The following is a 20490-nucleotide window of genomic DNA, read 5'->3' as shown; positions in this document are numbered from 1 at the left end:
GTAAGAAACATTACATGCTTTATGTGCGGCATCAGCTGTGATTGCCAAGCAAGACAATGTGAACTGGAAGCCACTGAAAAGATATGACACAACCAACCTTGCTGCACTGCTCTGGATTTGACAGATGCTGTCTGAAACTTACTTTATGTATGTGAAATATGCACAGCGCAAAGTCCCATGACCTTTATATGAAGAAACTGGGCTTTAAAAACCATAAACTGATATAAATGTCATATCTATAGAATGATGTCTGTTCTCTTTTTTTGTGCCAAATGCCTGCTTTGTGTTGCCATGTTCATTCAATGTGTGTAATGGAGTAAACTGTGGCAGTTAGCAGCAATATTTTTGTCTTGCAGGATACAAGGAGAATTAGATGCAGAAGCAGAATCCATGAGAATTTCCCAACATGAGTTGCTGTCAGTCAGTGATTCTGTGTATGTCCCAGATTATGATGTTGCCTCACCTAATATCAACAGAAACCTCATTCAGAAGGCTGGCTATCTGAACATGAGAAGGTAATGAGATTAATACATTCTGCATGTGCTAAATGGAGATTTGTATGGAACACATAGATATGATTTTATATTGTTATTATCGTCCAGGGTCGGACGTGGTCAGTGGAGCACCTCTGGGGAGGGGGTCGGGAGGCAGGGGCCACTCCCAGGGGGTGTGGGGGCCCTGGGGCGGAAGTCTGGGTGGGCCCTGCACCTCCGAGTCCGACCCTGTTATTGGCCCAATTTGAGACTATTGCCAGTTTCTGCTACCCTTAAAGAGAACCCATCATGCGAAAATGACTTTCCCAACCAGAGATGCGGGCTAATAGAGCCTGCACTCTGGTTGGGGGAAAGAATAGTTTTTTGGTTTTTTTTGTTTTGTTTTTAAAAAAAAGTCCCTGCAGCACAAGGACACCTGCATTGAGAGGGAGTTCCCAGTGTGGGTGGCCATGTTATTTACTGTTCATAATGAGTGAGACTCCCCTCTCGTTTATTATGCACATACACGTGACATAGAAGTGGTGGATGCAAATGACCCACCTACGTTACACGCATGTACATAATGAGCGAATTGTGCCACACACTCCTTATGCGCATATGAGTGCCACAACATGGCTGCTCGAACTGCGAGCTCCCTTTGGAACAGGCAGCCCTGCACTGTAGAGGGGTATTTTTTTTTAAAAAAAGACAATTGTTACCTCCAACCTGAGTGCTGGTTCTATTAGCCTGCACTTCTGGTGAGGAAATTGGGAATTAGGGTTATATAGGTGCCCTTTCAAAAGTTTATTAAAGGGGATCATGTAGACTCATCAAGCTATAATATTTTCTGCCTTGATTATCATGCAGTAAAACAGGCCACGTGACCACAACATGGGAAATATTGTGTTTGCCTTTTTCCTCATTCAGTAAAACAGGCCTTGTAACCACATCATGGGAAAGATTGTATTTCTTCACGCAAGGTGGGAACCTCATGTGTCAGCACAGAGGGGAAGTGGCTGGAGGATTAATTCAGGACCTGGACAACTGTTCTGTCATGGCGGTTGATTGTGAAGACAGGAGATACTGTTTTCAGATCACTTCTCCTTCTGGCAAATCGTAAGAATTTTAGGATTTTATTTACTTTTCTGCAAAAAAGTTAACATTTCTTTCCTTTGCATTAATGGCCTTTTAATTTAATTCAATAGTTCATATAAATATGATAATATATAATATAATAATTAATATTATTTTATATAATACAAAAACTTTGCCGCTCAGACTCTCAGCCTGGCTTTGTTTGTTTATAGATGGCCACATTTCTATTGACAGTGATCAAATAGTTCATTTTTTTTTATTTTATTAGGAATATTATTCTGCAAGCAGAAGGGAAGAGGGAATATGAAGAGGTAATTATGCAAGTTTGTACTATTAATAGAAAGATGTACAGGTATAGGAACTATTATCCAGAATGATCGGGACCTGGGGCTTTTTGGATAAGGGATCTAATTTGGATCTCAATACCTTAAGTCTACTAAAAAATAATTTAAACATCATTTAAACCCAATAGGATTGTTATGCCTCCTATAAGAATTATTTATATCTTAGTTGGGATCAAGTACAAGGTACTGTTTTATTATTACAGAGAAAAAGGAAATCATTTTTTAAAATTAGAATTATTTGCTTATAATGGTGTCTATGGGAGATGGCCTTTTCGTAATTCGGAACTTTCTGGATAACGGGTTTCCGGATAAGGGATCCTATACCTGTATTTTCAGTTTGTTTTGCGGGCAAGGGCTTAGTAGAAGTACTTTACCTGAAAGTCTTTATATGGTCATGTAACTCCTTTAAGGACTTTATTAATTATTAATCGCTATATGAAATGTTGTAAATTATTATTATAAATGATGTGCGCTGACATTATAGGGCTCATTTACTGTGTGGAACAGTACAAGTATTGGAGCACCAGGGGTGTGCAGATAACATTTGCAGATAATTGTAAGAATATTATTTCCATTCCAAAACCAAAAGCAAAACAGCATGCACTCGTCGGACTCCAATGAAGCGGATCAATAATCAAAAACTTTATTGGTGGTCAACGCATTTCGTGTGTCTGCACACATATTCATATTATTTCCATTCCACTGCAAAATATTGATGTTTAAGATGGAACAAATTACAGATAACATGTGTGTTATAAAGGGAAGTGTGCCCTTAATAAACCTTATAATGCAGAGTCAGCTTGGATTGATATGGGTATAAGATATCGCAGTTCTGCACTGTGACCTCTAATATTAATCCATGTGGGAACAATATTGCATTCTCTCTTAATCTTCTGAGGGAGACAGACCTGTTTCACAACTTTTTCTGCAATATTATGCATAAGGGAGTAGATTTCCACCATTACCATTTAAATCCAGACTACCAGTGTCGGACTGAGATGGCAGGGGCTCACCAGAAAACCCTGGACCATGGGCCCACTCTCAAAACTTTAATTCCTCCTCTCCTCCCTTAAACTCTTTATAATTTTAGTCTTTTTTCGCTACATACTGTACTCTATTCTTCCATCTATCAAGGTGGCCATACACAGGCCAATTTCAGTTGGTGATATTGGTCCTTTAGTCTGATTCGGCAGCTTATCTGCCCATGTATGGGCACCACCGACAGGTCTCCCTGACCAACATCTCCATCAGGCAGGTTTGATTTTTCCGCCAGATTGGGGACTGCATGGGCTTGTTTATGCAGCCCCTGAACTGACGCCGCCTACGCCCGCCATTTGAATACGTTTTGTTGACTCTAGGGCCAAATTATCATATTAGCCTGATTAAGCAGATTTTGGAGTCCTAACCGTTCTGAACTCATAGGAGTCAATGCTGCCACTTTCTCGAAAGCTTTTGAGAAAGTGGCGTGAGCCACGAAACGCGGCAAGCGTATAGCCCAGTTTTTTGACACTCGCATATGTTTTTAAGTGACTACAATAAATAGTGTTTTTATTCAGCGATGTTGAAACTGCTCCGTAATTTTTGTTTGTTCACCAGCAAAACTGTAAATGCCCGGTGGGATGGCATATGCGTTGCTTCAGTTTCCCAAAGTTGCCCGAAGTTGCCTCTCAAGGAAACTTCACCCGAATTTGGAAAAACGAAGCAACGCGTATGCCATCCCACCAGTGATTTACATTCTTGCTGGTAGGGTGGCATGTAGGGGAGATTAGTCGCCTGCAGTAGTGAAGATTTATCATGGGCGACTAATCTCCCTGTGTGCCACTGCACTTGGACAGACTTGTGCTTATGTAACACAGTGCTGAGTCTCCACATTGGCCCCTATATCCATTAGCTCAGTAATATTCAGTATGTGCTGGAAAGTTTACCAGTGTGACCATGTGTGGCATTTTGTTTTTTCTTCTTACAGTGGATTTCTGCTATCAACAACATCTCCAGGCAAATATATTTAACAGATAATCCTGAGGTATAATATTTATTATTTACACACCCACCCATGCACACACACAAACTCACACGTGCTTGGTAGTGTGTAAATCCTTTTGAATTTTTATTATTTCAGAATAAATATGACGTAAATATGATCTAATTTTCTTAAAACCATTTGTTAAGTTAAATTAAAAAATGCATAAATAAAAAAATAAAAAAAAATAATAATTTTCCTAAAACTAGTTAATAAGAACCCAGTGAAATGAGTAAAAAATAATGAAAAAAATATTTATTTATTGAGGACAGTAATAAGTAGCATAGAGGTATGGAATCCGTTATCTGGAAACCCATTATCCAGAAAGCTCCAAATTACAGGAAGGCCATCTCCAACAGAATCCATTTAAATCAAATAATTCAAATATTTAAAAATGATTTCCTTTTTCTCTGTGATAATAAACTAGTACCTTGTACTTGATCCCAACATAGATATAATTGACTCTTATTGGAACCTGGAAAAGGTTACAAAACTATTTAAAAAGAGTTTACCAGGCCACTGTCCACTATTCAACACTATTAACAAAAAAACTGCTCAACTATTGCATACCCCACTTCCAGGGGAAGAGTTGAAGGAGTTCTGGAGGAATGGGCTAGAATTCCTGTAGGCCGATGTGCAGGACTGATCAACAGTTCCTGGAAAGGTTTAGCTGCAGTTATTGCTGCCCAAGGGGAGCACACCAGTTACTAAAGGTAAAGCTTCAGATACTTTTGCCACAAATATGTAACATTACATAATTTTATTATAATATATGGACAAGTGTTATGGTTTTGTCTTATTTAATTGGTTTTAATCATCTAGTTTACATTTCGGTCATATTTGAAATACTGAAAATCCAATAGGGTTTACAAACTTTCTGGCACCACTGTATTCAGTGTAAGGCTTTGATATATGTGAATATCTCTTTCTCTGACAGGCAGTGGCTATCAAGCTAAATCAGACAGCACTACAGGCAGTGACTCCTATCACCAGTTTTGAGAAAAAGACTGAAACTGCACAACCCGGGTAAACAAAAGCCTATATTATATTAATATGAAAAACATGCACGTAAAAGTAATTCTGCATTTTTGATAATCAAAAGAAATATACAGTTCATGTCTTATTTTGATAAAATATCGGTGCACCTTACCTGTATTAAAGGAAAACTATAAGACTAGAATGATCACCAACCAACCTAAAGTATTTAAGAATCTTATCAAATTGGAATATACTGTGTATGTGTGCTCCCTTACAGATCACCTGACAGGTACAGGTAGAAGTGTGGGGACAGTTCTGTAAACTCCTTGGCTGATATAACCTGTATGAATGCCTCTGGTTTGTGTGCCCTGTCAGTGGTACAAGCCAGGGGACAGCCCCTACTTAAAATGGCAGTTTTCTATTTAGGATTACCCAATGGCACATGCTGCTAGAAAACTATATTTTGATGAAAATGTCTTATTTAGATGAAGCTGTGTTTTTTATGTGGCCCAGTTTTACATGATATATTTTTAATAGAGACCTGCAATGTTGAAGGTTATAGTTTTCCTTTAAGGATGAAGGCCAATTTTCAGGCTCTAATAGAACCGCCTTAATAGGTATTTTGTATTTTTAAAATTTGCTCTGAATTTTTTAACAGCGAAAGTATAAAAGTGACAGCACCTCAAAGTGCAACTTCTGGAAGTGCCACAGAGGAACCACTGCATGAATGTGAGCCAGAGCAGCTGATTGCTCCTGGGACACCTATTCAGTTTGATATTGTTTTACCTGCCACGGAATTTCAGGACCAAAACAGAGGCAGCAGGTACTGGGGATTTACCAAAGACTAGTTTGATGTTTTGTATTAAACCGGGTGCTGTCACTGCAAGAAATCCTTGAGGTTGCAGTGAATGTTTCAAAACACTATTTTAGAAATACTATTTCTTTATAGTTTATGAAATGTTTAATGTTTATTAGTGATCTCCTGAACCTTCCACCTAGCATGATATTTCCTGCTGCAAAAAAACTGTATAACTTGTATAATGTACAATGGGTAAAATGTTTTGGTGCGGAAGCAATATGAGTTTGTGATGTTTGCTAATTAACAATGCCCCTCATATACACATTTTAGTTGATTATGCAAACCACTGCCTGGTTGTTATGGTAAATGTGCCATGACAACTAGGTAATCATTTAAATTTCAAACTTGAGTGCTGCTAATGAAAGCGTCGATTAAGAACACACTAACAAATAAAACCATTTGCAAATTGTCTTACAATATAATTTTCTACAACATACATTAAGTTCATTTTAAAGTTAAAATCCCCTCTAATTGGTTGAAACTTAATTATTAATCCAAGCTACATTAACCCTACTTTTGTGGTTAAGACATAAGCCATTCAGACAGGCTTTGATTTGTCTATTACACCTTAGAAGAAAGCAATACAAAAAAGTGCTTTCAGATTCATGAAAATTTTTTTAATTTTCCTTAGACGCACCAATCCTTTTGGGGAGTCTGAAAATAAAGATGGATCAGTTGCTGATGAAGGTGAGATCATGCAAAAATCTAAGATGGGTCAGTTAAAATCTCCTTGATTTTAACAATGCTCTAACAAATGCAATTGATAGGGCCAGTGTCAGTTAAAAAAAGAGAAAAACAAATGTCTGTATATATATCAAAATAATTCCATATCTGTAGATGTGGATATCTTTTTATTATTAAAAATTATTTGGCAGCCTGACATTTCAAAGCTGAGCTTGCTCAATCTATTGTGTTAGTATTAACTATCTGGTAATACAGTTAAATTGAGCGTTAATATGCTGGAGCTACTGCACACTGCTTCTTTCATACTATACAGGATGTAGCTTACTGCTGAGTGAAAAAATCTTTCTAGATGTGGGTTGGTTATACAGTATGCTTAATTGTTCACCTCTACCCTTGACTTCTCTTATACCTGCCTGTTGCACCTGTATACATTACTGCTTTATACCCAGATTCATCAACTAGCAGGGGCTCTAATTTTAAGATCTGTGGTTTACACAGGTGGAAATATAGGAATAAATGTGGGCTAGCCATTGCACAGCTATCTCTTCTTTCTATCCCCAGGTATTTTCTCTTCCTAAACAGTCTTGTATCCTTTAATGCAGTTCACTTGGCTGTAGTAGTAATACACACAGGCACACCTTAAGTGCTTTTTCTTCACCTCTGCCTGGTGCACAGCTTTGAAGGGGTTCAACACCCCTTTTGTGTTCTGTAACAGAACACAAATCAGAGCCTGCACACAGAAGACATTCAGTACAGCAGCCCCTGTGGTTTAGTGTGTCAAGCAGGATAGGGGCGTGCCCTTCATCAGGTACAATTGGCTGTGACATTGGTTGTCAGCAGTAGTTTAGAAGATAGATAAGGATGTATTGAAGCTGCCTTCTGTGTGTGTGTGTTTAAAATTGATGCAGGTTTACTAAGGAAAATCTGCATCATGGCTGGAGAACTCTCAGGCTAGCTTGCAAACTAAGGGGAGACTCTGAGGTAATTCGGATGCTGACCATTGAGCTTATATCCAATATGTGTACACTGATTTGAGCACTGTGTTACTGTAAGGTTGTATAACAGCCCAAAGCACAGAGCACCAGCTAGTTAGGTTAAAAATAGAAATCTCTTTATCAATTATCACCCACTTGGCTTGATGCATTTTGTGGCCCATAGCCACTTCCTCAGAAGCTGTACTGTAGGGTTGTACAAGGCTAGATTCTAACTCTACTAGACAGAGATTCAAACCTATACCCATATAACTTGCCTATAAATGCATTTTGGAATTTAGCTGTCAAAGATTGGAGGAATGGGCAGGGACAGTCTTATACTGTCTGGTTCAAAAACTGACACTACAGGGAATAAACAAACTGGTAGAAAGTATCTGCTGGTTGTGGGGTGTGCACTTTTTAATAAGTACATGTAGAGAATGAGAATTGGATTATCAAGGATGGAGCATACTAGCAATGAAGGATGATGGCTGATATAAACAATCAGGATTCAGGGACAAGGGAATATTTTAAAAGAAACTAAATATGGAAATCTTGGTTTGCAAGCAGTCTAGGGGTGCACCAGCTTGAAATCCAGCCCTGGATAAATGTTTGTTCTTTTAGTATTTTCCTGATTTGTCACAAAATGTCACACCTAAGTGTGCAAATGAAGAAAATGATTAGATTCTTGAAAGTCAGCTTCTTTTTTAGACCTATTCTGTTAGTTTAGATAGCCATGTATATTGAATTATTTGACCTTTGCTTTATGTTTAGGAGTTTTTGTGTATGTCTCTCCTGATTTTAGGTTTGAGACAATAAAATATTATATACCATACTAACTTACCTGAGGCTTTTTATCACATTTTCTCTTGTAAAAGGGGATGTTCACCATTACGAGACATACTCTTTAACAACCAGTGTCTTATTATAAAACATATTTTCTTTTATTGTCATTGGAAAAAAATGGACAAACCATTCTGTACAATAACTGGGCAGCTTTGCCCCATGTTAAACATTCCTCCCACTGATGTTGTATGCTCAAGCAAGCACCATGGTAGTGTGATTAGGTAGGTACAGGAGTAGTTAAAAGCACTAGCTCATAATATCGTTTCTTTGAGAGACTGCACTTCCAATGCATCTGGGTTTTGCTCTGCAGGGCTACTGTTGCAGCAGATGTTTGTGGTTCGTTTCTTGGGCTCAATGGCTGTTAAATCCAGCTCTACTAACAAAGTCATCTATGAAGCCATGAGACAAGTGTTAGCGGCTCGTGCTATTCACAATATCTTTCGCATGACAGAATCCCACTTGATGGTCACCAGCAAGAATATCAGGTTGGTTATTATCATCCTTTATTTATATTCTGTAGCGTTTTTCCAGAGATTATTCCAGAGATTATTCATTATTCACACCAGTCCCTGCACTGTTTATGCACAATAATTCTGCATTTGTTTGTCTCACTGCAATATTTTTTTTTATATTCTGAATCAAATTTACTCTCAATATAAGTGAATACTTTTACATTTTGGTTATTTGTCATAAGATATGGATATCTGTTTTTTGCTTTTAAAATCAAACACTGTGTTCATTTGTCTCTGTATTGCAGATTAATAGACCCCCAAACACAAGTCACACGGATAAGTGTAAGTAGATGGTTCTGTAGAAACAAGGAGGAATGGAATATTGAGTGCATACTTTGTTCCACGTGTGATGAACTGAAGCAACCAATCAGTTGCGTTTAGACTGTTACATCAGACTCTGATTGTTATACCAGAGCTGGAGCAAACTCTGCCCCCTATTACTACATTCACTCTGTTGACCCTGTATTCTTCTATTTGTTAACTTCATCTTCAATCTTTGATAAATAAGTAGGGATGCAGAATGCAAAAAAGTGGGTTCTCTGCATCCCTATAAATAAGCTAAAATAACTTAAACATCTTATACAACTAATTAGAAGTGTGCAGAGCTTCCTTCTGGCATAATGTAGTAAGCTCTGCTTTCCCACTTTGTCAGTGCGACATGATCTGTACCATTGCAGCAACCAGGTGCATGGTGTGCCACCAAAAGAGTCATAGCTACATGTGCTAGAACTCTGGACAGATCTCTTCCTGTAGGACCATACAGGCTGTCCCTAAAGTCTTATATAAAGGTGCTTCTAAAATAAATTGAAAATAATTGCTTTTTTTCCATGTTGCAAAACACAGTGCAGCTGATGCATACCTGCATATCTCCCAATGCATCAATGTCCAAAACCAGACAAGATGTTGGGAAACAAACTAAAAGTGGCTAAAAAAAAAATAATTTACAAGTATATTTATTTTTAAATAGTTTGACATTGACAACATCACCCAGTTTGCTGCTCATCAGGAGAACAGGCGATTGGTTGGATTTGTGTTTTCGACTCCTGAAGCTTCCGGAGAAGGATCACTCAGTGTTTATGTTCTGGAGAGCAACACAGAGGGTGAAAAGGTGCTTAGATATATTTATTTGTTCCCATCATAACAGAACAAATTAAAACTTCAGTACTTGTTTACCATATTGGGTGGGGAGGAGCATATGGCTTTAATTCTGTTCCCAGAACCAGACCTTTTCTGGATTTCTTGCTGCGGGTTCTTATGGAAAAGCCAAGCTTTCTTTATTATATAGCTGTGAATGTAGTTCCGAGAAATGGAAAATATATGCCAAATCAGCCACTATGACAGCATAGTGTGTGCAAGATTCCATTTGGCATTTCCTAAATGAACAGTGACTGTACTATTGCCATAGGCACTAGCACCATTTAGGCAGCTTTAATTCAAGATGTTTTATAAAGATTTGTGCAGCCAGCAGTATCGCTTCTATGTTCTCAGTTAAATACAAGTCAAATATTGGTAAGTGTTACCAAGGAAGGAGTCCTTTTACTGAAATACATTTTGTGAGTTATTACATCCCCCTGTTAAGTGGATTATTTAAAAACAGAAAATGCCATATAAACCCTGTGTGTAGTATGATTGCAAATGATCAACTCCTGAATTAGCAAAGCTCTGTGTGACTGCAGCAGGCAAACTGATTTTATATTCTCCTCTTCATTTCTCTCCACAGATCTGTAATGCTATCAACCTCGCCAAAGGAATATCTGCGGCACAGGAGGCAAGTGCATGTTTTATTTAAAGTTGTAGTCTGGCTTAAAGGGACATTGTAACCCTTGCAATAGCTATACAAGCCATAGCCATATTCGGCACTTAATAACATAGGGTGCACTGGTACAAGTCCCGCCAGGAAAAATGACCAACTGCCAAACTTTCCCTGGGATTTTGGGTCCTGTGTAGGACACACTAGCACGTTTTGTTTTTGTTTTTTTTGTATCGCTTCAATATGTTTGTTGTTCATTAAAAATAAAGCATAACTTACTAAAACAATGCTAAATGATTTTTAAACTGCAGCACAGCTGACCTCAGTGTGGGATTTAATGAGCAATTGTATAACATCTCATTCTCATTCAAGTAGAAAAATTGCTCCAGTATAAACTTGCCTGTCCAAATACAGTAACTTGTTTAATATACTTCTCTTAAATGATACATAAAATGACATAGAGTTGAAAAAAGACCAGAGTCCATCAAGTTCATCCCTTCCAAGTAAACCCAGCACACACAAACCTATACTTACCTACCTATACACTCACTTATATAAACCATATATAACAACAATACTAACTGTAGATTTTAGTGTCACAATAGCCTTGGATACTATGCTTGTTCAAGAACTCATCCAGGCCCCTCTTAAAGGCATTAACAGAATCTGACATTCCCCAACCTCACTGTAAAAAACGACCCACGCTGCTTCAAATGGAAGCTCCGTTGTTCTAATCTAAAAGGGGTGGCCTCTGGTGCGTTTTTTTTTTTTTTTTTTTCTAAAAAGATCACCCCCTATCTGCCTATAATCCCCTCTAATGTACTTGTACAAAGTAATCATGTCCCCTTGCAATGTTATTGATGCAGCAATACAGCAAAAGAATCAAGAATTCAGAAGCCTGTTACCTGGGATGCTCCCTTCTCCGACAATCCCATCATTGGTGCCCTCCACACTACACAGAAGGGTGAGAAACAGAGCTGCACTGGGAATGAGAGATCAAACCGCTGAAAAATCAGCAGTTCACCCAGTGTGGGTCTGTTCTTGCATCCATCACTAGTAGTGGGCTGCTGTCTTACATGCTAGGCCCCAGCCTTTGGAGCTAGCCCACAAATTTAGGCCCGAGTTATGGGGGGGGGGGGGGGGTAAAAAAGAAAAAATGGACGTCCCCCTTCAATATTACTCAGGCTTTATTATAGTTATTTTGAAGCTGACAGATAGTATGAGATTGGGATCATTTGTTTATCAAATGTAATGGAATTAATGGTAGCTGTAACAATATAATACTGAATGTTGTATCTGGTGCATTTCCCTACATTGCAGAACCCAGAAGCATTGGCGCTGCTCAGGTCTTCTGTTCCTTTATCCAATGATGGAAAGTTTATACTCCTGAATGAGCAGACGGAGGAGAATGGTCTTATGGATGGTAAAGAGGAACCAGAATCAGAAGCCTAGCATCTCTGTGTAAACTCTTCTCTCTTCTCTTCTGTTACTATTTTAATTACAGACTGTTGTGACACTTGGTGAATCTGTACTATTAAATCAGTTATTAAAGGGATTAATTTGGTAATAGTAGCTGTTTGCACTTAACCTCATAGAGATGTGAGCTAAGCTCCTTGCTGTCAGTGAGCTCATGGGATATTCTGCTCTAAGGAAGCAGAAGGTCCAGACTCCAGACTGGCTCCCTACCTACCAGCCGGCATGGATTTAGTGCGCATCTCTGCACCATAAATTGCACTTTTGATTAAAAGGGATGTCCGCCCAAATAATGGTTGCATATGTTTTGCATAATGCAGAAAATGTCATACCAAGAAACTTCTCAATAATCATTGATTCAAATCTTAGTGATTTTACATTCCTTTTGTAAATGAAGAAGTGTATGAAGGCAGTATCTGCTCCCACCGTCATTCTTTGGGTGGAAATCCCCTTTAAACCATTGTTACTTTTCTCTTGTGTAGTATAAGGAACAATTTAACTATTTCTATACACTACATTTGCCTCTCCGCTCTTATACATTTAATTTAGAGGAAAGTTAATGGTTTATGTACGCTCTAATGCCTCAAATTAAAGTGTTTTTTTTTTTTTTTTAAAAAAGAAAGATTGTGGCTCCTTTGTATTATAAATTGTGCATTATAGATAATATTAAGGGGCAGATTTATCAAAATGTGAGATTAGAGCTCACCACAGAAAAACTGACCCACTTCACTGGGTGAAAGTTAGAGTTCACCATTTGATAAATACACTTCTAAAATTCCCATAAGAATGAACAGAAAGTGGGTGAATTATTTTTATGGTGAGCTTTAATTACATTTTGATAAATCTGCCCTTAAAGGACAAGGAAAGTCTAAAAACAACATGAGCTCAATAACTTAGCCTTAACACAGTCCTTAACATATTTCCTGAACTCACCGTGCTGTTGCTTAATCTGGCTCTGACATGGAAAAGTCTTGTCAGTAAATGCAGTACCTGCTCTAAGCCTGTGCAGCTTCCTGTCTCACTGAACACAGATTGTCCAGGACACAGACATGCTCAGTGCACAGCAGAGAGCTCTGTTTTGTTTTTTTTTTCCTTTCAAGATCTGCAGTCTCTGAAGAAATGTTTGACCCCCCCTTAGCCCCGCCCCCTTCACTCTACTGTCCAATCGGAATGCTCCTGTGTTTTTTCTAGTCCTGCACGGTGCCTCTGGCTGCATTTGCTGTGCTGAAATCGAGTTGGATAGAGCAGAAAGCTGCTACCTGCTATCCCACAGCCCCAGTCCATTCCCAGAGGCTATTATCCTCCCACTGCTACTATAGGCACCATCTCTCCCTACTATAACAGCCATCCCACAGCCACAGTCCCACTATCCCACAGCCCCTCATCCCCAGCCACCAGCCTAGCCCCTCATCCCCAGCCATCCCACAGCCACAGTCCCACTATCCCACAGCCACAGTCCCACATCCCAAACCATCCCACAGCCACAGTCCCACATCCCCAGCCATCCCACAGCCACAGTCCCACTATCCCACAGCCACAGTCCACACATCCCAAACCATCCCACAGCCACAGTCCCACTATCCCACGCCATGCCACAGTCCCACTATCCCACAGCCACAGTCCCACATCCCTAACCATTCCACAGCCACAGTCCCACATCCCCAGCCATCCCACAGCCACAGTCCCACGCCATGCCACAGTCCCACTATCCCACAGACACAGTCCCACATCCCCAGCCATCCCACTAAAACCAGCATCAAACATAATGAAAATTATTTATTAAAAATATCATTTAATCTGAGTACTTAACCCGGCTTTGTTATTTGTTTATTGTAGGCATGTGGTAGTATTACATAAATTGATACTCTTAATTAAAAAAGTGTCAGTCCTCTGCGTGATCACTAGGCATTGCCGGGAATATAAACCTGCAGAACGCAGTGTTTATATCTACTTACACGCTGGCCAAAGGAGTGCAAATATGGCTCCTTGACAGACAAGCGCGCCAGTCAGCGTTACGTCATGGGGTCACGAATCGGCGCATGCGCAGTAGGAGCAGGCGAAGGGGGAAGTGACATCGTGGAGTTTGAAAATGTCGGCGCCCAAGAAGGAACACAGGCGAATCTTCTGAGGGCTGGTGCGCCGATCTACAAGCAGCGGCTAACTTTCTAAGGTTAGCGGTTCAAGACAGGGGCTGATGCCCTTTTCAAATATGTTAATATCAATTCCTGCCTTTCCTTCTCCTTAGCCTTTGTTGTACTAAGGCAGTTATAGGGTAGGGTTGTTCTCTTTAATGTATTAATCCTTCCAGCCTGGGACATTTCCCAAATCTTCAATAAAATTGCCTAGGGGCCTGTCACTAATGTGTTATCGGAGACTCTCCTTGTGTATCTAGTTGAGGGTATCTTCACTGCTGCAGTTGTGCAGGAAGATAGTCAGCAGGGCTGTGGGATATCACCTGCTTAGCAGCCTCTATTACATAGTAATTACACTGCTTGTTCTGTATCATAATGGTGGGGCTCCTGCTTCCTCCAGGTCAGCCCATGACTCAGTATAAACAAATACTATTGCACACAGCTGTCGCTCAAGGGCCTCAGACAAATGCAGAAAGGTCAAGCAAATTACATTAATTTAATAACCCATCCAGACAAGTTCACACGTAGCAGTTTTTAGCTGTGTTATAACATTGAACCTATTGAGATCAGTCATGGCCGCCCTTATATAGGAGTACAGACAGGACGTGGAGCCTGTTTGAGAACATGATATAAGTGAACAGCTAAAGGCTGAACTTGCCCAGAGCTAGACAAGAAACAATTCCTATAAACTACTGTCTGGGAAGAAAACTGCAAGGAAGTGGAATAAGACCAGACACAAGACTGGATGGGTTAATGTATATATTGTACATTTTTACATCATTGATAAGACATTTACAGTAATATTTTGAAGTACAAAAAGTGTGTTTTTACAGGACTATACACACACTAACATCCATCCAATGCCTTAAAACCAAATCACATTTGGATCCATCCTTCCTTTATATAGCTTCTATAAATCATTTCCAGTTTGCCTTTTTTTTTTATTTAATTGGTCCTAGGTGGGTCCCATGTTGGGCCGATCTCAGAATATAATGTAATATTGCTAGGATGTTTCTAGATGTGTGCCATTATGCTTGTTATACTTCATCTCATTCCACAATAGGGACCTGGCACTGTCCTTGTCGCATGAGCAGCTTCCCATTGCCACAATACTGCTGTGCAGTGTCTGCTCTAAAGTGCTGCATGTTACCAGTTATATGGGGATGGCAGGGGGAAGCTTCACATTCAGAGTGCAATGTTCCAGTCTCTTAACAGATTTAAAGAAAACACAGGGATTAAACTGTGTGGCATAAAGAGTCTGTAGCAGGATCATTTCATAACAGGATCAGAATTCTGCAGGTTTCCATTGCTTAGTCCAGATGAATCTGGGAGGAAAAACAAATGATTATAAATAAACAAGTTAGTGAGAAGGAGAATATTAAATGCTGCTCTCATCCTTTCAGTTTTGAACTACATCTTTACTTCAGGTTCTACTGACTTATGTGTTAGTAATACGGATCTAGGATAGCAACTGCAATTACACCTACTTTTATCGGTTTGTTGAGACATGAATACAGCAAACTGTCCCTATGTCTTTGCATTACCCAAGAGAATTGGTACTGCTCTGTATCAGCATATTTGTAATGGTTTTTGACTTATTTGTATATTTAAATTGCTATTGAAAGCAGTGTCTGCCTGTCCTTTCTATTCTCTGCCCTGGTGGCTCTGACTTGAAACACTAACAAACCAGTAGACTAACAGACCTGTCTTGCTGGAGGAGACTTTTTAAACATTGTTCAAAAAGTAACAACCAGGAGTTCAGCAAATGCTGCTTTCAATTACATTTACAAATAACTTTTAAAGCACAAAAAAATACATTTATATTGGAAAGTTGCTTAGAATTAAGTCTTCTTTTATTATGCAAAAATAGTTTTTTGGGCTTTGACTGTCCTTTAATGGCTGTACATTTTCTTTCCTTAAGCAAAAACAGTTTTGGGGTTGAGATCGCTTTTAAAGGGGAAAATGTACAAAGGAAAACACAAGAAATGACTGCCTATAACAAAAAATGTTCTACATTTTCACAAACCTTCTTTTTCCTTCTTTTCTTGGCTCTCTTCAGCAGCAGTTTTGTCTGCTCTAAAGAAAATTCTTGCACTGCTTAGTGAGAAATACAACAATTCAAATTCCTAAAGAGGGAAAAAACAGGAAAATGTAGTTTTTAGTATAAATTCTTTAGTTTATCACCCTTTATTTATATAGTGCTGACATATTCCATAGCACTTTCAGAGATTATACATCTGTCAAATCTGTCCCTACCTCAGTGACCCCTACACCAGCCACAAAACTGCTTTAAAGGAGAAGGAAAGGCTAATAAATAGTTAATCTCAAGCTGCAGGCATACCTTCAGTTGTCTCAGTAGTGCCCTTAAGTCTCCCCATATTTCTCTTGTTCAGATGATCAGAAGCCAAACAGGAAGAAAAAACGCTGAGCTGTGTAAAGAAAGTTCCCATAATGCCTCGCTCCCGCACTGAGAGCCAGACAAAGTGAACATGCTCAGTTAGTTAGACTATGAGTCAGCTTCCTGCTGATTGGCTCAGATCCACATTCCTAAGGGGAGGGGGGAGCAGTAGAGGGGAAGAGAGCTGTGTGTCTCTGGCATAGGAATTACATACACAAGAAATCTTTTGACAGAGAAGTCAGTGCAGCGTTTCTGTGAGTGCTTATGGCTGTATTTACATAGACCTTTCTGATAAAGCTTACTTAGGTTTTATCTTTTAAAATGAAAAAAAAAATGCCCTTATACCTGGAATGGATTTTTATATACTGCCAGATCCCCAAGTTATAGCAAAGTAAAGATGGCTATACACTATAAGATACACTCAGGCGAGATTAAGGTTGCATCTTTCCCCTCATATGCTCCTATGTGATATTGGAGTAATCCAATTGTTTGGCCCATGGCCAAATCAATCGAATTATAATGGGAATAGAACCTGGCGGAGCGATGCTGCATCAGTGAGGCAATGTGGCCCCCAAACCAAAAGTCAAATCTGCCCAAATCAATACCAGGACAATTTTAGACCAGATATCAGTCAGGTAGGCCCTTTGGGGGTCCCCATAAATGGGCAGATAAGATGCCAAATAAGACTAAAGGACTTGAATCTGCAGCTTAAATCTGCCCCTGTTTGGCCAACTTAACTGGCCAGCTTCTTTATCATGGAATCTAATGCAATGCAAGACAAAAAGAGAAGGACATGGAAATAACAGATATTTATACACAGTGATGCACATTTTTTACTTAATACACTCAGATTCCAAGTACACAAACGTCACTTACCTGAAGGTAAATGTCCAGTCTCTTCTGTGTTAAATTCATGGTTTGGAGAAGTTTCTCATCCTGGTTATTTGACTGTACGTTTTGCTGTTTAGAAACAGCCCGCTTCTCCTTTACATACTTTTCTCGTACAGACTGGAACCAGTGGAGGGAATCGAACTCTTGGTACTGGTCCAGAAGCTTTAGGATATATGCAACACCTGCAGCCAAGAGAAGGAGAACACTGCATAAATGGCAGAGATTTTATCTGTAACAGGTGTTTTCCCTGTGGTACCATATAGTGACACCACCCAATTATATCATTCATAGGGAGATTGGTTAAAGTCAGTTCAAGACAGTTGGTGTAGTGTGAAGAATATATATATATTATCCCCTAATAATTCAGCAGTAACAGCATCAGGACCAGATATCATGGGAATTTCACTTTGTATTTACACAGCTCCATGTTTGTGAGGGCTACAGCAGCCTGAAAACAAAGGCATTCAGCCAGCAGTGACTAAAGGGCATTAGAAGTGAAAACACTGCTCATCCTACTCTAGGAAGTATGATTCCTATATGCTGCCTTAAAGTGCTTTTTAGTTATGATAAAAATACATTTTGGAAAAAAAGGGCCATTACAGGATAATGGTTCCTAAAAACGTGCATGCTTCAAGAAGCTACAAGTTATAAGGCACCAGAATATATTTACATCCAAACACTATGCAATGCACCACTTTTTTCCCAGCATGCACAGCGCACCCAGCATGTTTTGGGTCCTTAAGACTATCAGTGCGGCATGCTGTGAACTAGGTGCTAGGCAGGGTGGCAGTGCTGAAGTTGTACAGGAAAACTTACCTTGTTTTATATTCTGTGTCATCTGTAACCTCCAAATTAGTCCCAATTCATTCATTTCAATCGCCCTGTTAGTTATTTTTTGGATATACATACTGAATTTTTTTGCTTACCCATGGCAAAACCATCATCAGTGAAAGCAGCACCAACTTTATTTTTCTTATTCAACTTCTCCTTACAGTTTATGGAGTGTTCCACAAAGTTCAGGGTCTAAAAATAAGGGCAGACAATAAAGGATTGATCCAAAAAATAAACAAGGAACCCATCACACTCATATCCATGTTCCACTGAGAAGGGTGCAATACACACTTCATCTGCAAATACAAGGTGCAGTTGTGTGAGGGTTACGTATATTACGAGCAAGCAGGGTTGCCTTAATAAGGGCAAAAGGGGCATTAGCCCAGGTCAACAGATTCTGGGGCCCACTGTGATTGTGCCTGCATTAATTCATTACTACATACACAGTACATACCTGTCACCAGTTGCCTGCAATCTGCTCCCCCGTGAAACCTACCACCCCCCCCCCCCCAAGTCCTTAAAGTGGCCCTGCGAGGAAGCATTATTTTTGTGTTAGGAAACCCCACTAGAAACCCCCCCCCCCCCCCCTTTTTCTAATCACATGTGACACGCACCAGTGGGGGTACAATGATATAGAAGTTGCGGAGATGAATATTCTTTGCGCTGCGAAATTCAGGAGAAAATACATCCACCAACATTTTGAAATATTCAGTGCCTTCTGCTGAATTGCGGGTCAGATCACTCAGTACAGAGTCAAGCTGCCTGAAAGAGAAAGAAAACATGGGGACATAGGTACTGCTGAAGCTCCCTATCCAACAGCTTCATGTTACAGGCAGAGCTAGGGGCATACATGGGCTACAGCAGTCCTTACTGAACAGACAGCAGCAACCATACAGGACTATGCTCTTTTTAGGTATAGACTGCGCCCATCACATGTTTTGTACTAACACAACACTGCACTTTAGATCAGTGTTTTCTGTCCTTGTGCACTGACTGAGTGCAATTGTTCCCAGTGTAAATTGGATCTGACTGATCTGATTGCTCAGTGGGAATGGCCGGTCTACTGTTACTGTTCTATAAACTCTACCTGCAGCTGGGCAGGCTGGAATCATCTGCTGTTCATAAACACACACAAAAACCCCTGGCATTAGATAAATGCACATAATATAGTCTGTGTATAAGCCACACATAATGCTGTTCTGCTACAAGCCATCTAAACCAGAGAACTTTAGACTGAGTTGGGACTATCCCCTTTAGGTCAAAAATTTGATAATGCCCCCAATTATGAACATTATATATATGAACATTATAGTGATTATAATTTTAGTCAGCAGTTAAGTATTAACTCTGAAATTTAGCCCTTATTGGTATTCACCGACAGCCCCCAATTAATCTGCTTAAGGCACTTCTGTGAAGTGGGAGGAAGGGGGCAACCATTGGTCCAAACCTTACCTAGCAGCTTTTTGTGTTTCTTCCGACAGACCCTCTTCTTTAACCAGTTCTTCAAAATTAACTATGTCTTCTAGGTCTGGAACAAACCTACAGTGCAACATTTTGTTATTAGCTTGTGGTTTTATTAATGACACCCATGTCTGGGCATTCACCGAAAGCATTATATAGCATTGTAGGATTCGTCTGAATACCGAGTCCTCAACATTCCTTTGAATCTGAACTTTAATTTGCACATACAAATTTGCAAAACTCCCGTCCACCCCAAAATAAGTTGCAGTATATAAAAAATAGTAGCTTCTAGTTGTCACATGACCGCGAGTTTGGATTTGGTTCAGTCAGAATAAGGATAAAAAAATTTTTTTTTTAAATTCTGCAAAAATAAAAAGGCCTGATATTCAGAAATCAGTCAAATAGTACACTGTAAAGTTTTTGTCTCAGAAATTATAATTGATCAGAATATGTTTTACAAATAAGCACCAGAAAACCACATTTCTCTCATGAAAGCATATAGTCCGTGCTTAGCTTAATCTGCACATGAAATACCTGATTGCATTACTGCAGCAGTGCAGCCCCCCAGAGCGAATCATCCGCACATAGCCCATAGCGTTCCCTGTAATAGAGAAATCCAACTCAGAATATACAAATGGCAGTATTTCTGCTCTCATCCATTCCCATAAATAAAGGCAATTACCTACTCCCGACTCCCAGAACTCCTTTCCTATGACTAATAGCAGTGAAGCAAATGCCCATACAGGGTGAATAATAGGGTGAAGCTGTTGCA

General features: G+C 39.5%; 2 protein-coding genes across 2 annotated transcripts in view; one reads left to right on the top strand and one right to left on the bottom strand.

Annotated features, from left to right (window-relative positions):
• appl2 (adaptor protein, phosphotyrosine interacting with PH domain and leucine zipper 2) overlaps positions 1 to 12612 on the top strand; it is a gene marked incomplete at its 5' end in the record, with an annotated part of 54460 nt that extends 41848 nt beyond the window's left edge. Inside the window, 12 exon segments of the mRNA NM_001112918.1 lie at positions 357 to 515; positions 1401 to 1589; positions 1837 to 1879; positions 3879 to 3935; positions 4870 to 4958; positions 5569 to 5733; positions 6401 to 6456; positions 8581 to 8755; positions 9028 to 9064; positions 9750 to 9890; positions 10503 to 10550; positions 11853 to 12612. Coding sequence (NP_001106389.1) covers positions 357 to 515; positions 1401 to 1589; positions 1837 to 1879; positions 3879 to 3935; positions 4870 to 4958; positions 5569 to 5733; positions 6401 to 6456; positions 8581 to 8755; positions 9028 to 9064; positions 9750 to 9890; positions 10503 to 10550; positions 11853 to 11984 — 1291 coding nt within the window. The 3' untranslated portion in view covers positions 11985 to 12612.
• A 2267-nt stretch (positions 12613 to 14879) lies between these two features.
• The window catches only part of washc4 (WASH complex subunit 4), a 32187-nt gene continuing 26576 nt past the window's right edge, over positions 14880 to 20490 (bottom strand). The window contains exons 27-33 of the mRNA XM_004912904.4: positions 20253 to 20319; positions 19710 to 19796; positions 18872 to 19019; positions 18353 to 18449; positions 17412 to 17608; positions 16164 to 16263; positions 14880 to 15462 (exon numbers count right to left, since the gene is read on the bottom strand). Of these exons, the coding sequence (XP_004912961.2) occupies positions 15407 to 15462; positions 16164 to 16263; positions 17412 to 17608; positions 18353 to 18449; positions 18872 to 19019; positions 19710 to 19796; positions 20253 to 20319 (752 nt within the window). The 3' untranslated portion in view covers positions 14880 to 15406. The remainder of the gene's footprint in view (positions 15463 to 16163; positions 16264 to 17411; positions 17609 to 18352; positions 18450 to 18871; positions 19020 to 19709; positions 19797 to 20252; positions 20320 to 20490) is intronic.

The sequence above is a fragment of the Xenopus tropicalis genome, chromosome 3 (genome assembly GCF_000004195.4).
Source record: "Xenopus tropicalis strain Nigerian chromosome 3, UCB_Xtro_10.0, whole genome shotgun sequence".
In the NCBI taxonomy this organism is placed as follows: Eukaryota; Metazoa; Chordata; class Amphibia; order Anura; family Pipidae; genus Xenopus; species Xenopus tropicalis.
Note: the sequence above shows the minus strand (reverse complement) of the source record. Positions and strands in the feature narration are given on the sequence as shown.